This window comes from Phodopus roborovskii, unplaced genomic scaffold (genome assembly GCF_943737965.1).
Source record: "Phodopus roborovskii unplaced genomic scaffold, PHOROB, whole genome shotgun sequence".
Lineage (NCBI taxonomy): Eukaryota > Metazoa > Chordata > Mammalia > Rodentia > Cricetidae > Phodopus > Phodopus roborovskii.
In genome coordinates, this window is record NW_026126480.1 from 13,419,618 (window position 1) to 13,443,200 (window position 23,583).

Here is a 23,583-nt window from a genome sequence, read left to right on the forward strand (position 1 = left end):
CCTTACCAATCTGAAACAAGGGGGGGGGATACAACTTACTTAACAAGTAGTTATCAAAGATATATTTTTATTTTGTTTTTGTTTTTGAAGACCTGTTTCTCTGTTTAACAGTCCTAGCTGTCATGGAACTCTTTGTAGAGCAGGCTGGCCTCGCATTCAGAGATCTGCCTGCCTCTGCCTCTGAGTGCTGGGATTAAAGGTGTGTGCCACCACCGCCCTGCCAAAGGCACAATTTTATTTTAATACTAGTGAGAAATATTGTCGTGTGTTTCAGTAGGGAACTGGTTCTAAGATTCGGATATATCTTATTTTGATATTTTACACAGCAGGGGATGACCTAGACCAAGTTGACCTTGAACTCCGATCTCCCAAATTACCACCTTCCAAAAACTGGGGTTAAAATTCTGTGTCAACACACATCTGGTTCTGGAATCTTGAATTCTAATTGCCACGCCCCATCAGTTTTCCTTTTGCCACGCCCCTCTACCCGAACTTCATTTCCCAACATTCTCCTAACGCCTCTAAATTAGCGGTCATTGTGACGTCATCCCACAGCCCTTAGGGAAATGTAGTTTGTTCTTTTTCCAGTTCGGGGAAGATCTGGGGCCGTGGACTACCACTCCCGTGAGGTAGTGCGCAGTCCCACCCCATAAGCGGCGTCTTCGAACGCGCCGCGGCAGCCATGTTGATCGTGGCTAGCACAGGGGCCGGCACCAGGGGATTATAGAAGCAGGTGTCATGATGTTGTCCGCGGTGTTGAGGAGAACCGCTCCGGCGCCGCGGCTCTTCCTAGGGTTACTCAAGTCTCCCTCGCTCCAAAGCCGGGGAAGTGCTTACGGCTGGAGCGTAACCATCGGAGACCGTGGAGAGCCGCAGCGGCTGAGAGTTGCCGCCTGGGTGCGCCCTGGAGCATCTTCTACCTTGTTCCCTGGACGGGGGGCAGCCACCGGGGGGCGCCGTGGAGAACGCACCGAGATCTCATGCCTGGCAGCCGCCTGGTGGGGACGCGGCCCTAGCCCCGAAGAAACATTCCCCGGACAGGACAGCTGGAATGGGGTCCCCAACAAGGCAGGACTGGGCATGTGGGCCTTGGCCACGGCGCTGGTGGTTCATTGCTACAACAAGAGTCCTTCTAACAAGGGTGAGTATGGGGCCAGTCTGGGTTCAAGGGAGAGGTGTGGGGAGTAGGTCCTGACTACTTTGAAGGCGTGAAGGTGTTTGTAAATTTAGGCCCCCATAACCTTACCCTTGGAGACACCCTCATACCGTCTGCTGCCGGGGCAACATGTTGACCTAAAAGCTTACCGCTTGGCGTTACATAATTTCTCATTGAAGGTCTAGTCCCCTATTCGGGCATCAGTTTGTGTATCTGTATAATGGGGACATTGGAGTGAATCTAATTACAGCCTGGTGCTTTCATATTACCAGTATTATATCAGACCCATTAGTCTTTGAAGAGGTCTCCAGAAAGCTTTAGGGACATGTTTGCCTGCATTAAAGGTCCGAGGAAGGACACTTGGTTCTGGTGCCAGCTTGACCCCCCACGCTCCTCTCTAGTCTTAGTTAACCCACTGTATAGTGAAGGCAGTTTTCTCAGTACTCTGTTAAGACTGGCCTTTTGACCTCTCGGAGTTGAGAGTGTGTTCAGAAGTTCCTTAGTGTTTGCTATGCTTAGTGTCATGCTGGACATTATGGGGGGGTGGAGCCTGGGGGCACGGGGAGTTGGCAGAAGGAAGGTAGCTCTCTGGAGACTTAGAGCAGTAGGAGGGATAAGATAGGAGGTGTATAACCCAGATTGGCATTTTTACCTAAATGCTTAGAGCTGAGCACGTGCTGGACGAGTGGCCAGGCTGAGCCCAACCTCTCAGGTTCTCAGTTGCTGGTGAGGAACTTGTTAAAGCATGGCTCTAGTGGGTTCCGTACACCCCACACTCTGAGACTGTTAACAAGATTGGAGACTGCCTTGACTTTCATTTGTTTTTCAGTAGGATGTGACCACCTGAAAAGAAAGGGCTTTGGGTGAGAAATGGCTTTGGATGAGAAATGAGGACACAAGGATCTTGTTTTGTACCATCTTACTTACTTTGTGAAGCTGGACTCTTGTTCTGTGCTGGTCCTCAGTTTCTATTGATGAGGGTACTGAAGTTGGGCCCTTCTAGCCCTACATGCAGCGATTATATATATGATTTGCAGCATGTGTGTGCTTAGAGGTGGTGGTCTCTCTGCTTAGCTTGGAGCTAGGTGTTCAAAAAGTCCCAGCTTAAAACCAAGCCAGTTAAGGCAGTTGGCCATACAGGGCTAGTGAGCATTACAGAGGGTCAGAGAGCTAGTGGGGTCAGAATAGCCTTCCTGGAGGACTGGCAATCCTTAGGAGATGGGGAATTTGAACTTGAAATCTGAAGGATAACACAGGAAATACAAGTTTGTGTGTGTTCATCCCATGACAGCCAGACCTGCATCTTTATTAGTATTTCCCTAACACTAAACATCTGTCCACAAGTGTGTGGACCATGGAAGGGAAATAAATTAACAAGTGTGTCTTGGGTTGGATTGTATTCCATACCTGGACTTCAGCCAGCTTGGTGTGGAGGGGCAAGCAGTTTGGTGGGTGAGGGTGGAAGACAAGGTCTTTGGAATGAGGCAAGAGAAGATGAGACGGTCCCTGCATGCCAGGCAGGAGTGTTTGGAATTCTGTAGGCAGTATAGAGCCATGAAGGCTCATGAGCAAAGATTGTCCAGCAGTCACTGTGTTCGAAAAAACAGGAGAAATGAATCTGAAATCTGGTCCAAGACTTAGGCTGGGCATTATGGCTTGTGATTTCAGTGATGTGACTTAATAAAATGACTCAAACGATGGGTGGTTCCCCTTCCAACTTGCCTGATCTGGGATTTTGAACAGAGTCCCTCAGTTCAAAGTTCTGAGCAACAGGTCCCTTCAGGAGCCAAGATGTATTCGGCTGTAGGTAGTAGAAAGCCAAGTAAAGTTTGTGAGCCCAGAATTCCCAGGCTAAATCTCAGCTCCTTCCTCCCTCCCTTGGTGACCTTGGAGAATGATACTTAATCAAGGAGAGTTGATAAGTATAAGGAGTGTTGTTCTTCTCCCAGCTGGAGATTGTCTGGGCACAATTAGGTGTATGGAAGAGAGCTAGGCAGGATGGCACACACCTTTAATCCTAGCACTGGAGACTGAGGCATGTGGATCTCCCATGAGTTCCAGGACAGCCTGGGCTACAATAGTGAGATCTTATCTCAAGCAAACAAACAAAAAGCAAACTAAAAAACAGAATCCCTATGGTAAGTAGGACAGACCTGGCTCTAGTCACAGACCTAATCATAGGCTAGGTAGAAAGGAACTGTTATCACTGGGCATGGTGACATACACCTTTAATCCCATCACTCCCACACCTGGCAGAAGCAGGTGGATCTCTGTTCCAGGACAGCCTGTCTACAAAAAAGAAACCCTCTTTCAAAAGCTGAAGATGGTTAATGCACATGATGAGGCTGGTGTCCTATCCCTTTTCACTTAAGCTGCAGCTCAGGAGTTTAGATGAATTGGACAGGTCACAGCAAGTAATCGTTAGTGCTGGTGCTGGAGCTAGGCTTAGCTGCCTCTGAATCTAGTGACTTCTCTGACATTTACCTGATGGGTCTCATGGCTACTGAATGTTGAGGGCTGGGGAGAAGTCAGCCTAGTCAATATAGCCCAGAACCAGGCTGAGCATAGGGAGTGCCAACTGTGCCTCTGTGTTGACTTGTGAGTTTTCCCAAGTGGCCACAAGGTGGTGCCAACAACCAGGCCAGGCTTCAGCGAGGCCTGAGTCCTCAGGGATCTGACTGAATTGTTTGGGTCTACCTTCTCTGGGTTTGCACCACAGATTTTGGAGACCTACCTTCCTTCTTTCCTTCCTTCCTTCCTTCCTTCCTTCCTTCCTTCCTTCCTTCCTTCCTTCTTTCCTTTTTAATCTCCTCAGAATCCTGAGGATTCTGGCAGGAATTATTGTCTGCCAAATACCATGGGAAGTTGGTTGAGGAAGAAGGGCTGCAGCAGCCACACAGTAACAGCAGAGTCGGTTGGATCCCAATGTCCATGACTTCCTATTGAGGTTCTTTCCATTCTTAGGGAGACCCACATACCTGAGCCTTAGTGTTTGAGAATGGTGGAGCATCTACCTGTATCCCCAGAGCAGAAGCGGGGTGGATCTTACCTGGGGAAGGGGTTTGGTTGGTTTTCTCGTGCTAGCCTTTCACTTTGAGGAACTTCACTGACTCTGAGAAGTAGTCGGTCCTGGCCAGGGGTCTGACCAGTACTCCATCTCTTTTCAGATGCCGCTCTGATGGAAGCTGCCCGTGCCAACAATGTGCAGGAAGTCAGAAGGTGAGTGTCTGGGCATTGCTGTCTTATACAGAAGGGCTGAGAAAACCTCTCCCAGGCCTGGACTTGTTTCCCAAGGGTTCATTGTAGCCACAGCAACAAGGCTCTCCTGGCCCAGATCAGACTTTACTATTTTAGGTATGGTTGAGGAACCCCAAATATCCCTAAATGTTTGGTGGCAATGGCTTGGAATCCGTGAACTCTGTGAATCTTCCAGTTTGTTCTTTTTCCTGTGGAAGTGACCATGTATTAATGTTTGCCACTTGGACCTGGTGTAGGTAAGCATTATTAGAGAAGCTTGAGGTTTAGGAGCTCTTTATGCCCAAGGGTCCTATGTAACTAAGAAGGCCTGCTTACAGGACTGAGACATGCTGGGCTCTGCCAGAGGCAGACCATAGTTTTTCAGCTTCATTGGCTCACGTAGCTCTCCTGTGTTTCTCAAATGGAGGGGGAGGGGGGTTAATTTCAGCACAGAGGCTGACCTGTAGAACAAGGAAGACTCATCTTGATCTGGGAAGCCTTGGGCTAGTACCATGGACATAGCAGAGTGTTCATCTAGAATGGATGCTGAGAATGGAACCCATCTAGAGAATCAGTTATAGGCTGTTGTTAGAGACAATATTCATCCCTCTTGCTTCAAATAGATCTAAGTGGCCATGGGACCATCTCCTCTTTTTTGTTGTTGTTGTTGTTGTTGTTTTTTGAGACAGGGTTTCTCTGTGTAGCTTTGGAGCCTGTCCTGGAACTTGCTCTGTAGACCAGACTGGCCTTGAACTCACAGAGATCTGCCTGCCTCTGCCTCCCGAATGCTGGGAGGATTAAAGGCCTTCGCCACCAACACCTGGCGACCCTCTCCTTTCTTACCTCACATTTTTAAAAATAATTTATTTAACTTTATTTTTTGTGCATTGGTGTGAAGATATGAGGTCCCCTGGAACTGAAGTTACAGACAGGTAACTAGAACTGGAATTACAGGCAGTGAGCAGCCATGTGGGTGCTGGGAATTGAACCAGGGTCCTCAGGAAGAGCAGCTGGTGCTGTTAACTGCTAAGCCATCTCCCTCCCCCCCCCTTTTTTTTCCTTCTGCCATGCTGGCTCTGAACAGGTCTTGTACATACTTGGCAATTGCTCTATTAATGAGCTCCTCTAGCCCTTGGTTTTGTAGTGTTTTCTTTTTTTTTTTTTTTTTCATATTTATTTTGTGACATTTTCTCTCCATGTATTTCTGGCTGTCCTGGAACTCACTTTGTAGACCAGGCTAATCTCAAACTTACAGAGTTCCTCTTGCCTGCCTCCCAAGTACCAGGATTAAAGGCATATGCCACCATGACTAGCCAACTTTATTTTCATTTTATGGGTATGGGCATTCTACCCATAGGTATTTCTATGTATCATGTCCATTCAGTGCTCTTGGCAAGTAGAGGGCATAGGATCTTCTAGAACTGGAGTAACAGAGGGTAGGGAGCTGATGTGTGGGTGCTGGGAATCGAACCCAGGTCCTCTGGAAGAGCAGCCAGTGCTCTCAACCTTGGAGCCATCTCACCAGCCCCATAGCCCTTGGTTTTTTTTGAGACTAGATTTTATGTAACCCAGGTTGGCTCTGAACTTTTAGTCCTCTTGCCTCGGCCTCCTAAGTGCTGGGATTATAGGTGTGGGCAACCATGCCTGGTGTTGTGTTCACATTTTAGATAGGAGGTCAGTGTTTGGGGTAGTTATCCCTGCATCCCTGGACCCTTTCCCCACTCCAACACATAAGGAAGTGTGAAAAGGCAGCCACAGCTCCACCAAGACTTACTGCTTCGATTCCCTTTCATTTTATCTGCGGCATTATTATTGATTCTCAAGGGTGCTTTTGAGTATTAATGTTCACGGCTTAGTTTTTAATAAAGCACTTTTGGAAGTATAGGCTGGGAGTTGTTTTGTAGCCAAATAAATATGATGGAGCAATAGTTTAATAAACATGTGATGATGCATCTTAAAAACTGAGCACAGATGTCATCTTGTTGTTATAAGGGCCATTCATAACTGCAGCTGCATGTGGCATCTTCATACCCCAGACACATGTCTTGCTTTCTAGAGCCTTATTATAGGGAAGCGAGGAGTAGAAACTGGCTTACTGACTCCGGACTATTGGTAACTGCAGCTTCCCACCCCAAAGTCCAGTGTAGACAGTAGGTTTGCAATCTGAGGGGGCTGACTCTAGCTTATTTTAGCAAGACCCACTCTAAGGGTTGATAATTTTGGCTCTGAAATTTATGAGGTTTTTTTTTTAGTTTGAGTATTTTGAGGCAAGATTTCATGTATTCAGGATGGCCTCAAACTCACTATAAAGCCAAGGATGACCTTTAACTTCTGATCCTTCTGCTTCTGCCTTCTGAATGATGTGATTCCAAGTGTGCACCACCATGATCTATTTTATGTGGTGCTTTGGATCGAACCTAGGACTTTGTGCTTGCTGGGAAGGCACCTACCAGCTCGGGTTTGTTGTTGTCTGATTTGGGGTTTGGGTTTTTTGTTGTTGTTGTTTATTTGTTTGTTTTTGAGATATTTCTTCCTATTTGGTCCAGAAAGGGATCTAAAACTCATGACCTTCCTGTCTTAGCCTCCTAAGTGTGTGATTACAGGCAGACACTATCATGCCTGCAAATACACTCCCTCCCTCCCTCTCTCCCTCCTCCCTCCTTCCTTCTGCCCCTGCTTCCCTAGTACTGGGATTCTACATGCACACACCTTGTTAGATACATTTTTATTTTTTAAGATTTTTTTTTTAAATTATATGTATGTGAAGGGGAAAAAAGGTATGCCTCTGTGTGTGCAGGTGCTCACGGAAGCCAGAAGAGGGTGTCAGGTCCCCTGATGCTGGAGTTAGACAGTTGTGAACAACCTGAAGAACATTGTGTGCTTTTCACCACTGAGTTCTCTCTCCTTCCCTAAATACATATTTTTGTAATGACAATTAAATACCTACCAGCTCTGGACTGTGGTCCTGTCTACTCCTTTATGAGAATCTGGCTAATTGTGTATAGGGTGGCTGCTTGATCAAAAGGACAAGCCAGGACCTACCATTGCCACACATTATTCTTTCCTTTTACATTTTACTTATTAATTTTGTGTGCATGTATTTGGGCGCACTGGTGTCTCAGCATATATGTGGAGGTTAGAAGATTACCAGTGGGAGTTAGTTCTTTCCTTCTCCGTGTGGATCAGGGATTAAAGTCAGGTCCTCAGACTTGGTGGCAGACATTTTTACCTGCTGAGCCATCTCACTGGTTTCATGTTATTTGTATTAAGGAGTTTGAGCTGGTCATACTGACTCAAGCCTGTAATCTTAGCATTTAGGATGAGGCAGGAAGCTCTCCAGCTTAAGACCAATTTATACTACTCAGTGAGTTAGAGGTCAGCAAGACTGACTCAAAACCAAATAAAACAACAAAAGCAAACAAACACCAAAACAACAAAAGTTTGTGAGCTACCCTTCACCTTGAGTCATTCAATTGTATGCCTCCCCAGGGGCAAGAACAGAAATCTGCTGTTCCTCTCTCTCTCACCTGTTCCTATTCCCCAGCAAGCACAGTGACTGACTGGAATACAGCAGAAGCAGGCAGTCCAGAGGCCGGTCTGTTCCAGTCTCCCACTGGCACACAGGAAGGCTGGGCTCTTGCATCCTTTCCATTTCCTCCTGTCTCCTTGAAGCACTTAAACTTTGTAAGGTCACCCAACTCCCACTGGAGCAGGAGGCCGGCCCCTGCCCTGCTTGGCAGCTGTGAGAGCAGGTGACCCCCCCTCCAAGCCTGGCTTCTACACTGAGCCACTCACCCAAGACCAAGGGCACTGGACAGGCTGCAGCACATCTGTCTGGGCTCAGGCAGGGCCATGTGGGGCCTGTCAGGCTAGGGACAGGATTGAGAAACCTGTTCTCTGCTAGAGATCATGTTTCCTTCAGATCACACCGTTGATAGACATCATCCTGCCTCTCTTTTCCCTTCACTGAACTGAGAGCCATTTAGTCCTTCATCAACCCAAACAGTCTCAGATGAAGAGAGCCTGGTAGCAAAAACTTTGGACCTCTAATGACTGGCTGCTCTTTCTTTTCACAGTTCCTGTGTTCATTTGATAAACACTTACTGAGTACTTGCCATTTTCTGGGTCCTTTGTTTGGCACAGGCATGACTCCTTCCTTAGCTGGGTATGGCTGCTACCACTTTTAATCCCAGAACTCTAAGGCAAGAGGTTGGTGAATTTGAGACCAACCTGGCCTACAGAGGGAGGACCCTGTGTTGAAAGGGAGAAGCAGTAGCTATGGCTGGACTCTAGAGAGCAAGGACAGGTGCTTTGAAATGACATTGGATAGTTTTAAGGGAGGACCATACATACCACATTGGACTTTTAAAGCCAGTGTATATATAAGAGGGAAAAATGCATACAGACATGTTTGTAGATTATAATTTTTAAAGTTTTTAGTGCTTAGTGGGAAACATGTTGGTCTACAGCTATAGTAGTATGGGAAGACTGGCTAACACATGGCTGTAAGCTGAATATAAGTCATTGGCAGAGCACTTGCCCAGCTTCTGTAAACTGGGTTCAATCCCTGCACCAAAAAAAAAAAAAAAAGAAAGAAAAAGAAAAGAAAAGCTACTGAGAGAGTCCAAACTGACGGTATGTGTGGGGTTGGGCTAAGATGTTAGTGGCACAGATGGGGAGAGTTAGCTGGACTAGCCTGTAAGGGTTAGATCAATCAGTGCTCATGCCTGATTCAGAGTCTGATACACAGTAAATATTCAACAGATAAATGCCGAATGAATGAAGAGGACTAGGTATGTTTAATTTAGAAAGGAAATGCTAGTGGATTTCCATTTTTCTGGTTGGAGCTCATGTGTTGCCACATGATTTGGAGGAACTGAGTTGTAAAAAAAAATTGAAGTGTGCCCCCCCTCCCCGGTGTGTGTGTGTGTGTGTGTGTGTGTGTGTGTGTGTGTGTGTGTGTGTGTGTGTGTGTGTTGTTTTTCAAGACAGTCTCCACTATGTAGTTTGTTTGTCCTAGAACTCTGTAGACCAGGCTGGCCTTTAACACAAGAGATCCACCTGCCACTATACTGGTCCCTTTTTGTTTGTTTGTTTTTCAGGTTTATTTTTATGAATTTTATTCATGTGTAGAAGTATGGATGTGGAAGGCAGAGGTGCTGGAGTTACAGACAATCTTGAATCACCTGGTGTGGGTTCTGGGCACTGAACTCACATGAGCTCTTAAGCAGCAAGTCGTCTCTCGAGCCCCAAAACATACTGAGTTTAGTTTAGTCGGATGTGCCAACACATGCCTGTATTCCCTACACTTAGGAGGAGGAGGCAGGTAGATCTTTTGGAGTTCAAGGCCAGCCCAATTTATGTAGCATTCCAGACCTTGTCTCTGATTAATAAACATGTTAGATTTATCATTTATCTGGAAATTCTTTTGACATACTGTTTTGATTTCTGATTTGATGGTCTTAGAAAATAAAGGATTAAACTGGTTTACTAGGTGGCTTTGGAAAAAAATTGACAGTTCATGAGAGAAAACAGGTTGGGCTTTGTTGAGGATAAACACATTTATTCTAGCTCTGCACTGATGGTTTGGCTTGCCTCTTGTCCCCTGATGCCCCAGCTCCAGGCATTTGCTGTCTGTGTGCCAAGATCAAGGTGTCCCGAATGTGTTTAGCTCCAACATAGGTGAATGTTCTAAGAATTGATGTGGGGGTTTTATCTAATTAACAAAAGTCCTGCCTGGTAAATACATTTGCCTGTCTCTGGGCCTTGGAGAGGCTTTCTGTGTATCGATCGCTGTATCTTTTTGGCTGGATGGGAAGATATTAATGATGACATCAGAGCAACCAAAACATTCAGCTCTCTTAATCGGTAAATATGTAAATGTCTTTGTGACTTGCAGTGGATTGAAACAATCATTATCTCAGACCAGCCGAGGTAAAGACCTGAACAACATCACTTTCTGTAATTTGATAGTTTGTGCTTCCTGAGGATTCCAGGTGTCCTGAATGCTAAGACTTTGAAAGGCAAAGTAATATTATAGAAAGAATGCAAGAGTTGCAGAATTAGAAGGCCTGGGGTCTGCTTTTGTCATACTTACTAACCAGCTGTGTGACATTAACATGTCACAACATTGCCAGTAACACAGCCCCCTTCACAGATAATGACACAGAAGTTCAGGCTTCTTAAGGAAGCCTCTCACAGCTGCCCACTTGGGAAGTAGCCCTTATTCTTATCTGACAGACAGGGGTCTGTGAGGCTGGAAGGCAAAGAAAGGGTGGCCTGGGTTCCCATTTCCTCTTAGGAAGCTGACCACTGGGACAGTCATTGATGCCAGGTTTTTTTTTGAATCCACGGGTTCCTATGGGCAAACTGCCCCAAGGCTTTGCAGCCTCAAGCTCTCCTGCCTATCTAGATTCTGGCCATGCAGTCCTCAAATGCTTTCTCTAGAAAGCTCATTCTGGCTAATAACATCGTTGTTCATTGGCTGTAAACTCTGGCAAGCCGACAGTAAATACAGTGTGTGTCCCTTATGATGAGAAAACTCAGTGTTTACATAAACTCAGTCTCTTCTGGTTGTCTCCCAGCCAGTGTACACTGTGATTTATACCAAGACCTACATATATCTACAGCATGCGCTTTTTTCCCCAGCAGCTCATATTGAATGTTCATCTTTCTTACCAAATTATATGGATCTTAAAGGCTGAGTGATTCACCTCCTTGCCTTTTTTTCTCCAGTTACTTCATGTGTTTCACTTTACCTGGCTGTGAACCCTATCTGAATACACTAGGTGGTACCTGCTTCTCCTGCCTTCTTCACTTTAGCAAGTCACATGTGGCTCTCAGAGCACTCTGAAGGAACAGAGTACAGAGTCTGGCCTGTTGATTGATTAGTTGATTAAAGTACTGTTTATTCTCCAAAGACTACCCAGTAGGAGAGCACAGCCCTGGGCAGCAGCTGGGCCAGGACTCTCCATTCATGTGGATTGGGGGCCCTGCCAGCCTGCATAAGAATCCTTTCTGAGGCTGGGCTGAAACTTCCATCTCAATGGCCTTTTGTTTGGGGTTAGCACCCTGGCCTCCAGAGAAGGCTGTGTGTTTGACCAGGCTTTGCAGATGGACAGTGAGCAGGGATGGGTGGTAAAGTACAATTAGAGAGGCCCCTGGAATTCCCCAGAAGTCAAGGCTTGGAATACAACACGTGGAACAGAAGCTCCTCGTTGGCTGGTGAGTGCTAGGTCACAGTCCCAGCTTGGGTCAACCAGGATTTTAGGCACATTTATTCTACCCCTAAGCCTCAGATGCTCTAAGCTCCTGGAGAAGTAGATTTTGATTAAACAAGCATCTACTCATTCACTTAGTCTTTCTCTCTCCCTCTTTTTAAATATAACCATATATTAGAAAATTCACCCCTTAACATGTAAAATTCAGTAGCTCTTAATACATTTATAAGAGTAAAAGTAATATGGTCTAATGCCAGAACATTTCATTACTCCTAACTCCCTCCCCCCATTTCATTAGGAATCATTTCTATCCTCCCTCCCTCCCAGCTGCTTGTCTGTTTCCTGCCTCTGGATTTGCCCATTCTGGACATGTTACATGAATGAGATCCCACAATCTGTGGATTTTGTATCTGACTTCTTCAGCTTAGCTTCTTTCTAAAATTCACGTGTGTTGTAGCACATTGTCAATTTTCCTGCCTTTTAAAAGCTGAGTAATATTCCACATACCATAAAATACATTTGATTACTCCATCAGTTGACAGACATGTTTCCACAATGAGAAAATGATCGACAGTTATATCTTACTATGGATAAGTCCAGTGTCCTTCTAAATTTTTTCCAACTGTATTAATCTCTATTCTTTGACTAATCTTTCCCACAGTAATTATTTCCATGAGAGTGGCAGGCATTCCCATAACACTCAACACAGTGAGCTGCCACTTCATGGTTCTAGCTCTGCCCTCTGGGACTACTCACAAGGCTCCCTTTCCTTGTTCAGGTCTTTAAATGATGAGATGGTACTACTAAGAGACAAATATTTGTAGGCCATGTCATTCTACCTACACCTGGCTCCCTAAGCTGTGGTTTCAAGTCACCATGTTCTGGACCTTTTCTAGTGAAAAGGCTGGGGACATTTGGTGTCCTCTCTGAATTCCAGTGTGGTATTATTGTTGTTGTGAGGGGCAAGGGTGTCACAGCCTTGCTAGAGATACTATATTTCTATTAATAGGGCCAGATCCCTCATTAGATTTCTTGCCTTTGTGTGACTGGATTCCTATAATTAAGTTTTGATCAGGCTGAGGATCAGGGGTGCTTACACTCTATAAACATTTGATCACATCTATTTGTTTACTTGGTTTGGGGCAAAGACACAGCCACTGAAGACACTGCTTATACACTGTAATTTGTGGTAGTGAGGAGACAGGTAGCCTGGGGGCTTTCTCATGCTGAAACCATAAGAGTTTTGGGTGTTTTTTGTTTCTGTCTTTCTTCCTTCCTTCCTTCCTTCCTTCCTTTCTTTCTTTCTTTTGGGGGAGGGGGGAAAGCCTCTAGGAAATAGAACTAGTCCTAGTACCTCCAACCTATAGATGACATCTCACTAGAGGCTTTCCTTTATGTGTCACCTATGGTCCTGTCACACAGCTGGGTATGCTGTCCCATGCTGTGTGCAGAAAGAACAGGCCGGTACCTTGTGAAGCACAGAGTAAGGGCTACAGTTCCAAGCTGCCACCCGCTCTCTGCTTTGGAATCCGAAGTCAGTATGTGAGATGGGCTTGCTTGTCTAATTCTCAGAACCAAATGAGATGATAAATATCAAGTGCCTAAGGCACAGCAGTTAGCACAAGAAAGATGAGCCATTAGAACTCCATTATTTGAGTCCATTATTTGGGCCTTTAATCCAAGCTGCTAGGACACTGAGGCAGGATGATCACAAATTCAGGCCTATCTGGACTACAGAGTGAGTTCATAAGCAGCTTGGACATCTATTTGAAGTTTAAACGGGTTGGGGGACATGGCTGAACAATTGAGTGCTACTACTTTTGTTAAAGGATGTGGATTTAGTTCCCGTCACCTACATCAGGCAGCTCACAACAACCTGTAACTTCAGTTCTTGGGGATCTGATGCCCTCTTTTGGCCATGTGGACTCAGACAAACACACTTACCAAAAAGAAAGAAGAAAAGAAAGAAAGAAAGAGAAAGAGAGAAAGAAAGAAAGAGAAAGAGAGAAAGAAAGAAAGAAAGAAAGAAAGAACGAAAGAAAGAAAGAAAGAAAAGGTAAACATTATTGGGGCTATAGCTCAGTGATCTCAGTGATAGAGTGCTTACCAGGCATGCAGGAGGCCCTGAGTTCAGTCTCCAGTACTCATAAAACAAAAACTCCATTCAAGAGTGTGCCAGATATGATGAGCCAGCATGTTATTGTTGCTGTCCTGTAAAGACATATCAAAGGACCCATGATAATTAATGCATTATTTGGGGTTCAAGACCTGTCCATTACCCTTCTGCAAGCTCAAACTGAGCACTCTCACATGGGCAAGGTCTGGTCCATTGTAGGTCCTCAATCCCAGCACAGAGGATGACTTTGAGAAGCTGTTTACTGAGGTTTCCAGGTTTTACAGTCAGCTTTGCCCAGTCTCACTGAAAATCTCATGTGGATATACATGTAGCTTGATCGTAGTGGTTCAACTGCTAGTTCAGTTTGAAGAGTTGGACCCACTACTGTTTCTCAGGCTGAATTGTGACAAGCTTCCTGAATGGCAAGCAGCCAGCTGCCCAGCTGCCTTCTGCTGCAGCCCAAAGTCCTGCTTTGTGGCCAGTAGGTGGCGCTCATAACCCTTTCCCATACCTCAGCCACCTGGACCAAAGAAGTCACTAAGGCAGCTGCTGACAGGCTGTAGCCCTGGGCCGAAGTGCCACTTGAGGGTGTCCTGGGTCACTCCTGTCCCTTTACTTGTATTTTCATGTTTCATTCCATCTCAGCCAGGCACATCTCCTTGGTAAAGCAGAGGTGCCTTGGCAATGTGTTAGGGGTATCCCAGGAGATTATTAGAGGAATCCTTGCTTCTGCCTATCCCCTCTGGCAGATCCAGAAAGTCATTCCTGTCACACTGTTGCCCTGATCTTCGCTCACATGGCACTCGCTGTTTGCCAAGTATGTGTCTGTCCACAGCTTCCTTGAAGGCCTGGATAAGCACCCACTCAGAGTCCTGCAGTCGTCAGTCCCCAGGAAGAGTTTGTACAGTGATGAATGAGCATAGGAAGAAGTGCCTCAAAGCTCAGTGGGAAACAGAAACTGGCCTTACTGTGAAAAACATGCCCTTATTAAGATCACTGAAGGGAAGAGCTATTCTAGATGAAAAGACAGAGATGCAGTGTTTGGTCTTTCTATTGATTCTGGATGCTGTGGAAACTGTTAGGATGACTGGAGACATTTGAACACAGGTAGAATATGAGGTAAAATTATGAGGTAAAGTGCTCGTCCTGTTGAATCAGTTGGTTCCAGGATCTTCCATGGGTTCCCCAATCTACAGGTGCTGAAGCTCTTTATATATTGTCATAGTATTTACATAAAACCTCATGTATATATTCTTGTATAATTAAGACATTTCCAGATTACTTATATATGATTTAGTGTAAATGATTGTCATACTCTATAATGTTTAGAAAATAATGTCAACAAAAATGTCTGTATATGTTCAATATAGATTCAGAGTTTTTTGTTTTTTCTGTTTTTGATAATTTTTGATCTGCACTCCATTGATTCTCTGCCACATTGAGACTTTGGCCATTATGGTTGGTGGTTCTGTAGAAGTCTGTCCTTGTTCTAAGAAATACAACTGAAGTATTCATAGAAAAGGGGCATAATATGTGAAATTAATTCTCATGTGGGGAAATAAAATGTATTAGAGGTAAGACCTAATGAATCAAAATATAAAGTGGATACATGTGAAGGATCTATGAAGGGGTTTTGGTGCTGTTTTTGTAACTGTTTTTTCTAAGTTTAGCAATTTAACAATAGCAATTCTGTGCACATTACTATATAACATGTATCTGTAAAGAATAGAACAAAGAATGGCCACCCAGCATTGGGCTTTATTTTGTTAGATCAGCGAGAGTCATTTAGGTTTTGGATCAACTCTTTCACCATTTGCCTTTGAACATGTAGAACAATTATGGTAGCGGCAGCAACTGTTTAGAAACATCGTGCACATTCACATAGACGATCTCCTTTGGTCATATTGACACTCTTGTTAGGTGGTTCTGGCGGACTGATGAGGTAAGAGGGACAAGGTTGTGAAAGGTTTAGCTGGATCTGCCTTTCTGGGTCAGACTTTTCCAAGTGAGGCTTTGTGAACCTGCTCATCTGTGTGTTAAAGATCGGACTGTTAATTCTGCAGGGCCTTCATTAGGTTCCAAAACACTGAAGCTAACTGTAGTAGGAAAGAACCAGAGAAAGTATGCAGATTCCCTTCATCTAAGTTGTGGATGCTATCCACTTGCCAATCTCTGTTCTCTCTTGCTGTTCCTTTGCTTTCTTAAGACTGGCCACGTGTAAGATTGATAGGCACTGGAAGCAAGGGCACTTGGAGGGCTTCTTAGAGGAGGGGGCACTTAGCTGAGCTGCAGAGGCTTGTGCTCACATAGCCAATGTAAAAGAAGCCTAAGAGGCCCTGTGCCTGTCCAGTCAGAGCACAGGGCCTTTCCCTTGAAATCTGCAGGCCCAGGCTGGGATCCAAGAACAGCCTTTGCCACCCTCCCCCCCCCCACCTCCCGATCTCTGGCTGACTGGGAGATAAGGCACAGATGGAGGCTGCCTGTGGATTCTAGCCCCAGGCGCCTTGCCTCTGCTCAGACAGAGGGCCTGGTGCTGTTATTACTGTAAACAGGGCCTTCTGGGCGGCTCCAACCAGGGTCCTGTTGCCCAGATAGTGATCATGATTGGGTCTGCATGGCTCAGTGCTTCCAGACCTCTGATGCAGGTGGGACAGGGCTCCCCACTCTTCAGCCCCTCCCCTGCTGCAGCTGAGGGCCAGTTCCTGCAAAGAATCAGGAAATCAGTTGGAACAATGCATGATTGAAGTTCGCTGGCCGCTTTGTATTGATTGGTCATAAAGAAAAAGGAAGAAAAGTGAAGTGGTATCTTCTTTCCCTGTGAAGAGCTAGTCAGAATGACTTACACCTGCCTCTGCCTGACTAGGACTTCTTCCCTCCTGCAAGCAACAAGCCTACAGAACTGTCTTGTGTTTGGAAGTCTTACAGTGTCAGGTCTGCTAGGAATCCACTTCTCAGTTTTCATTTTATAGTTTAGATATATTTATCAATATGTGTGTGATTGTTTTGCCTGTGTACATGTATGCACACAGTGTGTGTGTCTAGTGCTTATGGAGGTCAGAAGAGAATGTTGAATTCTCTGAAACTGGAGTTACAAGTGGTTTGGAGCCACTGCATGGGTTCTGGGAACCAAACCCAGGTCCCCTGCAAGAACAACATATATTTTCCCTTAACAGCTGAGCCAGCTCTCCAGCTCCAGATGCTATCCATATTTAAAATAAGATTTTAGCAGTAATTGGTACCTTAGAGATTTCATTTTGTTTTCCTGCAGAGAAAAATAAAGCTCGAAGAGGTAGATTTATCCCAAGCACCATATCAAGTACCTGACAACCATGACTTGAACCCATGACCATCAGACTTCCAGGCCATGTCCCCACCCACTCCTGAGTCTGCGATGCCTCTCATGTGTTTATACACAGGAGCCTAAGTACTTTGAAAAAGACTGTTAGCCACCAGTCTTCCACCACAAGACAGAAGTATTGGTGGCAGATTGGTATTTGCAGGTACTATAGAGAACTCCCATGTGCCAACTGCCAGAAGCAGGAGTTGTGGGGAGTGAAGTTGGGGGAGGGGGGTGACAGGTCATTTCTGGAGTATGCTGGTGACTGAGGAAGTCGGACAAGACAGCCAACTGTGACTGTTTTGATGCTGATTAACATGGGGGGGGCTTGGGGGCAACAGATCCTTTTAGGGAAACTTTAAAAGAATGAAACCTAATTTGGTTAAGGAAAAGAAGTAATACTGTGACCACTGCTGTGAAAACAACAGCAGAACTTTCTATTGTAAGGAGTGTTCCAAGCAGAAAGTGAAAGTTGGCCTGCATCCTTCCTCTCTCCCTCCCTAGTGGAAGTGATAATATCACCTCTGGTCTTTGGTCTACTGGCCTCTCCTACATCCCTGGTTACTAGAGGAGACTATGTTTTTTCCCTCTTGGCTCTTAGGCTCTGCTACTGACTGCTTTGCTTGGGGATTTTAGGCTGTTTCTAGACAAGGTTTCTGTGTGTAGCTGTCCTGGAACTACATTCTGTCCTAGTCTACTGTAGACCAGGCTGGCCTCAAACTCAGAGATCCATCCACCTGTCTTATGCCACCCAAGTGCACCATCACTGCCTGGTCAACATTCTCTAACATAAAGATAGAAAGCAGGAGCTGTTTTGGGAGGGAACAGAGAAGCCAAGTCACACATTTATTTATCCATGGGTTCTTCCTCTGTAAGTGGCAGCGGCCATATCTGAACTGAGTCTCTTCTACCTTATATACCCTGGGAGTTGTGCAGGAGCTGGGATTCAACTCCAGGTGTCTGCTGTGGTCTCCTGTCTACCCTGAGCCATCCCCAGTTAGTATCACCCACCACTATCCTGCCAAACAAGAGAGTTCATTAGGTAGGGCTGGCCCCAAGTCTAGAGTGAGCCCAAGAAAGCCTGCTGTGCCCACCCCCTCCCCTGCATGACACGGGCTGCTCTGCCCTGACTGGCAGCCAGCATTAAGCATTCTACTCATCATCTCAGGGATGATGGAATCCTAACCTTTACGGAGACACCGTGCTCTGTCACAAGCATTGCTCTTTTTAAAAGAGATTAATTCACTTGCCGCATTTTGTCCATTGGTGAAAATCGCAGGGGAGAGCAAGGGTGGCTTTCTCTGGCCTCAGAGGCCTTTTCAGCCACTCTCAGCAGGCAGTCATCGCCCCACCCCACCCCACCCCACCCCCAGCTGGCTCAGGACTTTGAAATGAGTGCCTGCTGGGCATTCACTTGTGAAGCAACAAAACGGAATAGGGAGGTCTAGTTTGTGAAGTCCTAACTTTGAGGGCTGCTCTGCACTGGGGGGGAAGCACCCCTGACTCAGCACTATAAGAAGAAAAGTTGTCTGTGGTTAGGTTTGCTATGGTGCTGGTGAGGTTATCTGGGTTCTTCCTCAGAGACCCACAGTGTGGCATGTCTCTCAATCCTGACAACCACCTTGCACAAGAGCGAGCGGTCAGCATCCTCTTCTTCACAGCAGATGAATGCAGAGCCTGAATCTAGACACCCTGGCTCAAGAGTGCAAAGAATGATGCTCGGTCGGGAGCTGGGCTTGGGAGCTGGTCTCACCAAAGAACACGATGGTTCACCTTATGTGACGGAGGAGGTTTGCAGAGCCCTTCCCTGCCATATGTCCTCACTGACCTCACTGAAGCTCTGTGAGAGGCTATGCCTGCTTAGGGTATTAGGATAGTAGGTGGCAAAGCTTAGGTATTATTTGAGACAATGTTTTACTATTTATCTCAGGCTGGCCTTGACCTTGCAGCAATTCTACTAGCTCAGTCTCCCAATAAGAGTTTTGTACTACCATGTTGCACTGGCCTTAAATTGTTTCACTAAAATGATAGCAAGTCAAAAACACACACACACACCAAGAGTGTCTTCTTCTAAAAACTAACCAAAAATCTTCACAGTAAGATAGCTCCATATATAACTAGTTCATAATTGTTCATCATAAGTTAAAAACAGCAATATATCCTGTTTACTCCTTAGACCTATAATCCCAGCATGCAGGAGGCTGAAACAGGAGGTTCATGAGTCAAAGCCAGCCTAGGCTGCTTAGCATATTCAAGGCTGGTATAGGCAATATAGTAAACCTTGTTTCAAAAAGAACAAACAAAAGCAAAGAAGCCTAGTATTGGCAAGTGTTGCAAGAAGAGGCATGCACAGAACACCCCTGTCCTGATGGTATAAAGGTCCACAGAGCAGTCATTGTCCTGGCAGATGCTGTCACTGTTATTCACATCACATGCATGTATGTCCTAATATGTAGTGGTCCCATTCCCAAGGAATGGTAACATAGGTCCCAGGAAACATGGGAAAGGATGTCCTTTGAGCATTGTTCTTGGTAACTACCTGGGTGTGGTTATTCTGGGGGAGGGAAGAGAAGAGTATGATGAATTATTCTGATCCCCTGTCTCATGTTTCATGGTCATGGATGTTAAAGCAGCTAAGTTAAAGCACATTGTTTCTGTGTGGGGAGGGGGAGGGGGAATCTCCTTTTATGCAAACCATATGGTGTCATCGAAACATTTGGCTCTGAAGCTTAAGAGATGAAGTACTGGTCCTCACTGTGATTCTGAAGGAAGCTTCAGACTCGGTAGGATAGAAGGTCAGGACCGGATGGGGAAAATCCTTTGCCCTTTTCTCATATGGACACCTGCCCAATGGATGGACCGTGTGTGTGAACTCATTATGTGGTCCAGCTGGCTTTGAGTTCATGAAGAACCACCATGCCTGGCTGAATTAAATTCTTGATTTTGGCACCATGGTCTTTGATTTCCTGCTGTCCTGGATCCTCCTAGAGTAGACCCCATGTCTTGCCCACATCTAGAGTCTAGCACAGGACCTTTTTGTCGTATATGAAGAGGGGTACTGAGCTGGAGGGTTAGCTCAGCTGTTAAAGGCTAGGCTCACAACCATAAATGAAGAGGGGTACTGTCTGGAGGTAAGCTGATGAGAGGAGATGAGGTGAGGAGAATCCATTACCAACCTGCTGTGTGACCTTTCACAAGTCATTTTCCCTCCAGTTTCCTAGTCCATTTAAGAGTTTACTATCTGCTCCTTAAGCTTGTGAAGAGTAAATAAACTCAGGAACAAGAAGTTCCAGGAGGGCAGGCCATGCTCTACAAGGTGTTAAGTGAGACATGACTCTATTCACCTGTCCCTGTCTGCCCTCTGTTGTAGGGACCAGACCCAGAATTCAGATTTGCAGTGATGCACTTTAGACCTTGTTGGTTTACTTGACAGTCGATTTACTCCTATATTCTAGGCACCTGGCGTGTAGATCCTTAGGTGTGCATGGGCTCTAGTGAGAACCTAACTTAGCATTTCTGAAATTCTTTTTCCATCTTTCTTTGAGTTGAAAGATTTGTATTTTCCAAACAGCCATGATAAAATAAATACAGTTGAGGAATGTGGTCATTTTGTGAACAGGGAACTACATGGACAACCTGTTAGGTCTTCTGTGCCAAACACGGGGAAGTTAAGGGAGAGGGTGTGGGCACCAAGTGTTTATCACATGACCTGGAGGCAGGATTTTGACATGGCAAAGGGTCTGAGAGGTTTCAGCCCAGGGAAGTAGGAGTGTCATAGTATCACTATTAAGATAGAGAAGGCAAATTCCTTTTCAAAAGGCTTCAGAGGATGACAGTAGGGAGCTGGGAATGAGAGGAGGGCGAGGGATGCCTCTGGTGAGGGGAGTGATCTGAGGCTGAGATTAGAACTCAAAGGACTATTTCCAGCCTCATCCAGCCTCCATACTTGTGTTTATCTGTTCTCTTGGCATAGTGTTCTCACTATGTTGTCCAGGCTGGCTTTGCACCAAATAAATGTCCTAGGTACTTTTCTGTGATTATTTCCACTCCTGTCCATGATAAGCCATGCTCTGAAAATATTCTTTTGTCTCTTGTCAGGCTGTTGTCAGAAGGTGCAGATGTCAACGCAAGGCACAAACTTGGCTGGACAGCACTGATGGTGGCAGCCATCAGCCGAAATGACAGGTAAGAATCTCCTTCCATCCAGGGCCCCCTGAGACAGGTCTCTTTGGACTGTCCCTGGCTGCTGGCCCAGCCTTGCTGCCCCTGCTGTCTTCTTCTGAGGCAGGCAGTCCAAGGTGGGGGACTATACCTGGGGTATGGGTCTATGTAATAGTGTGAAGAGTCACATGTGGTTTCAGATCACAGCAGTACCATTCATTGGCTTTGTGACCTTAGGCAAGTCACTGGTGTTATCATATCAGTCACATGTTTAAGAACAGATTATAAGTGATTGTGTGTGTGTGTGTGTGTGTTTGTGTGTGTGTGTGTGTGCGCGCGCGCGCACGTGCGTACACTATATTGAGAAGTCTTCTAATGGATTTTCCTTTTGAAGATCTGGAGACTTCCATCCCTTCCTCCTGTTGTGGCTGTGATGTTTTCTCACCTACTTTTCCCTTCATTTAAGGTTATAGCTATCATGTAAAGATTAAAAAGTAGAGACAGGAGAGTTAGCTCAGTCACTAAAGTTCATCAGGACCTGAGTTTGGAGCCAAATGCATCTGTAACCCAGTACTTTGAAGATTGCAGGGACAGAGACAAATGAATCCCAGGGACTCATTGGTCAGCCACTCTGAGTCAGAGTTCTAGGTTTGATGAGATGAGGAACCTGTTTCAAAAAGTCAGGTGGGTTAGGCTGGGCATGGTGGCATAGATCTTAAATCCTACCATTTAGGAGGCAGAGAAAGAAATTGTGCAACAACCACCAAATGTTTTTAGACTTTTTTCATCCAGTGCTGGAGATTGAACCTAGGGCTTCAGGCATGTGTGGCAAACACCAGCTTATACAGGAATGCTTTCAGAGAAGTACTGGACCCTTTAGTAGCAGCTACTCACCAATTTTAATTCTCTGGTCAAGCAGGTCTTTAAAGCTCTTATTGCTAGTTCTGGCCACTCTGAAAGAACCTGAAATGTGGAGAAAAGCCACAAAACTGGGATTTTCAAATTTTAGGAGGTGATCTGCTTCAAACCACCTGGAGATGTAGCTCTTCTTGGGATAGCTCTCTCTATGCTCTTATTGTGAACTTGATCTGAGTCAATCAGTTATTATTTGCCATCTTCAGCCCCAAGCATTTATTCTTTAAAGATAGTAGCTGTACACTGGTGGTGTAGCTCAGTGGTAGACTGCTTGCCTGGCATGCTTGAAGCCCTGGATTCAATCTCTAGCTTTTTTTTTTTTTTTTTTTTTTTTTTTGCTTTTGAGAGAATCCAGTGTGATTCTGTTTCTTTCCATGAGACATTATTTTTTATAAACATTCAGTAAATATGTGTTCTTGGGCTTTGTTAATCTTTGAAGAACCAAACCTTGGAGAGTGCGACTGGAGAGATAGCTGAGTGGTTAAGAGCACTGGCTACTCTTCCAGAAGACCCAGGTTCAATTCCTAGCACCCACAGCTCACAACTATCTGTAACTCCAATTCCAGGGTATTGGCACCCTCATAGAAATATTTGCAGGCAAAACACTAATGTACATAAAATAAAAATAAACATAACCTTTAAAAACTTGGGGTGTTCATAATTTAATGTGGGAAAGAATTGCAAGTAAAGAGAATAGAAGGACAATCAATTGGTGATTTGGGTGCAGGGTCTGCAGGGTGTGAGGTGGATGGGTGAAGGGATCTGTCTGGAAGCAGAATAGATAGATGGCTCACTGTTTCTTATGAGACAAATTAAAAAAAAAAAGTGTGTCTGCTACAGGTTACAAATGGTGAGTTGTTACTCTCTGGTGACCAAGTACACATGTTATCTCTTTATACATAAGCACACGTTATCACACACCCAGTTTGCCAGTTCCTCCATGTGTGGGGAAGAGCCAGTGCTGGTGGAGCAGACAGTGTGTTTCTTCTCTGTGTGGTATTTTCAGAGTTGGGACTAAATAGGAAGTAGCATTCTTCTTAAGAACACTCTCAATTAGTGACCAGGGAGCTAGAGGATGTGCTTTTGGGGACACTGCTCTCTGAGTTTAATGAGGTGCTGGTTTAACTGATTGCTTTGTCCTTCTCCGGAGGCATTAGCAAATCTGTGATACCTATTGAGCAAAATGAGTATTGGCTTCTAAGACTATTACTAGTTGGTTTTGGGTTTTTTGTTTATCTTTGTAATTATTTTTTATATATACATTGGGCATAGCCTTGAACTCTCCCTTTCTTTTGCTTTGTTTTTTAACTAATGCTGGAAATTGAACCTAGGGTCTTCTTTTGGGATGGGTTGAAATTGGGTCTCATGTGACCCGGAATGACTTGGAACTCCTTATCCTCCTGCCTTAGCCTCTTGACTACTGGGGTTCAGGTGTGTGCCA

General features: G+C 45.3%; 1 protein-coding gene across 3 annotated transcripts in view; it reads left to right on the forward strand.

The window, feature by feature from the left end:
* Positions 1–547: 547 nt before the first annotated feature.
* The window catches only part of Clpb (caseinolytic mitochondrial matrix peptidase chaperone subunit B), a 116,833-nt gene continuing 93,797 nt past the window's right edge, over positions 548–23,583 (forward strand). Inside the window, exons 1-3 of one of the 3 annotated variants that reach the window (XM_051192398.1) lie at positions 548–1,141; positions 4,324–4,375; positions 21,165–21,251. In XM_051192398.1, coding sequence (XP_051048355.1) covers positions 739–1,141; positions 4,324–4,375; positions 21,165–21,251 — 542 coding nt within the window. In that variant the 5' untranslated portion in view covers positions 548–738. The remainder of the gene's footprint in view (positions 1,142–4,323; positions 4,376–21,164; positions 21,252–23,583) is intronic. The other 2 variants (XM_051192400.1, XM_051192399.1) reach the window with 2 other exon arrangements.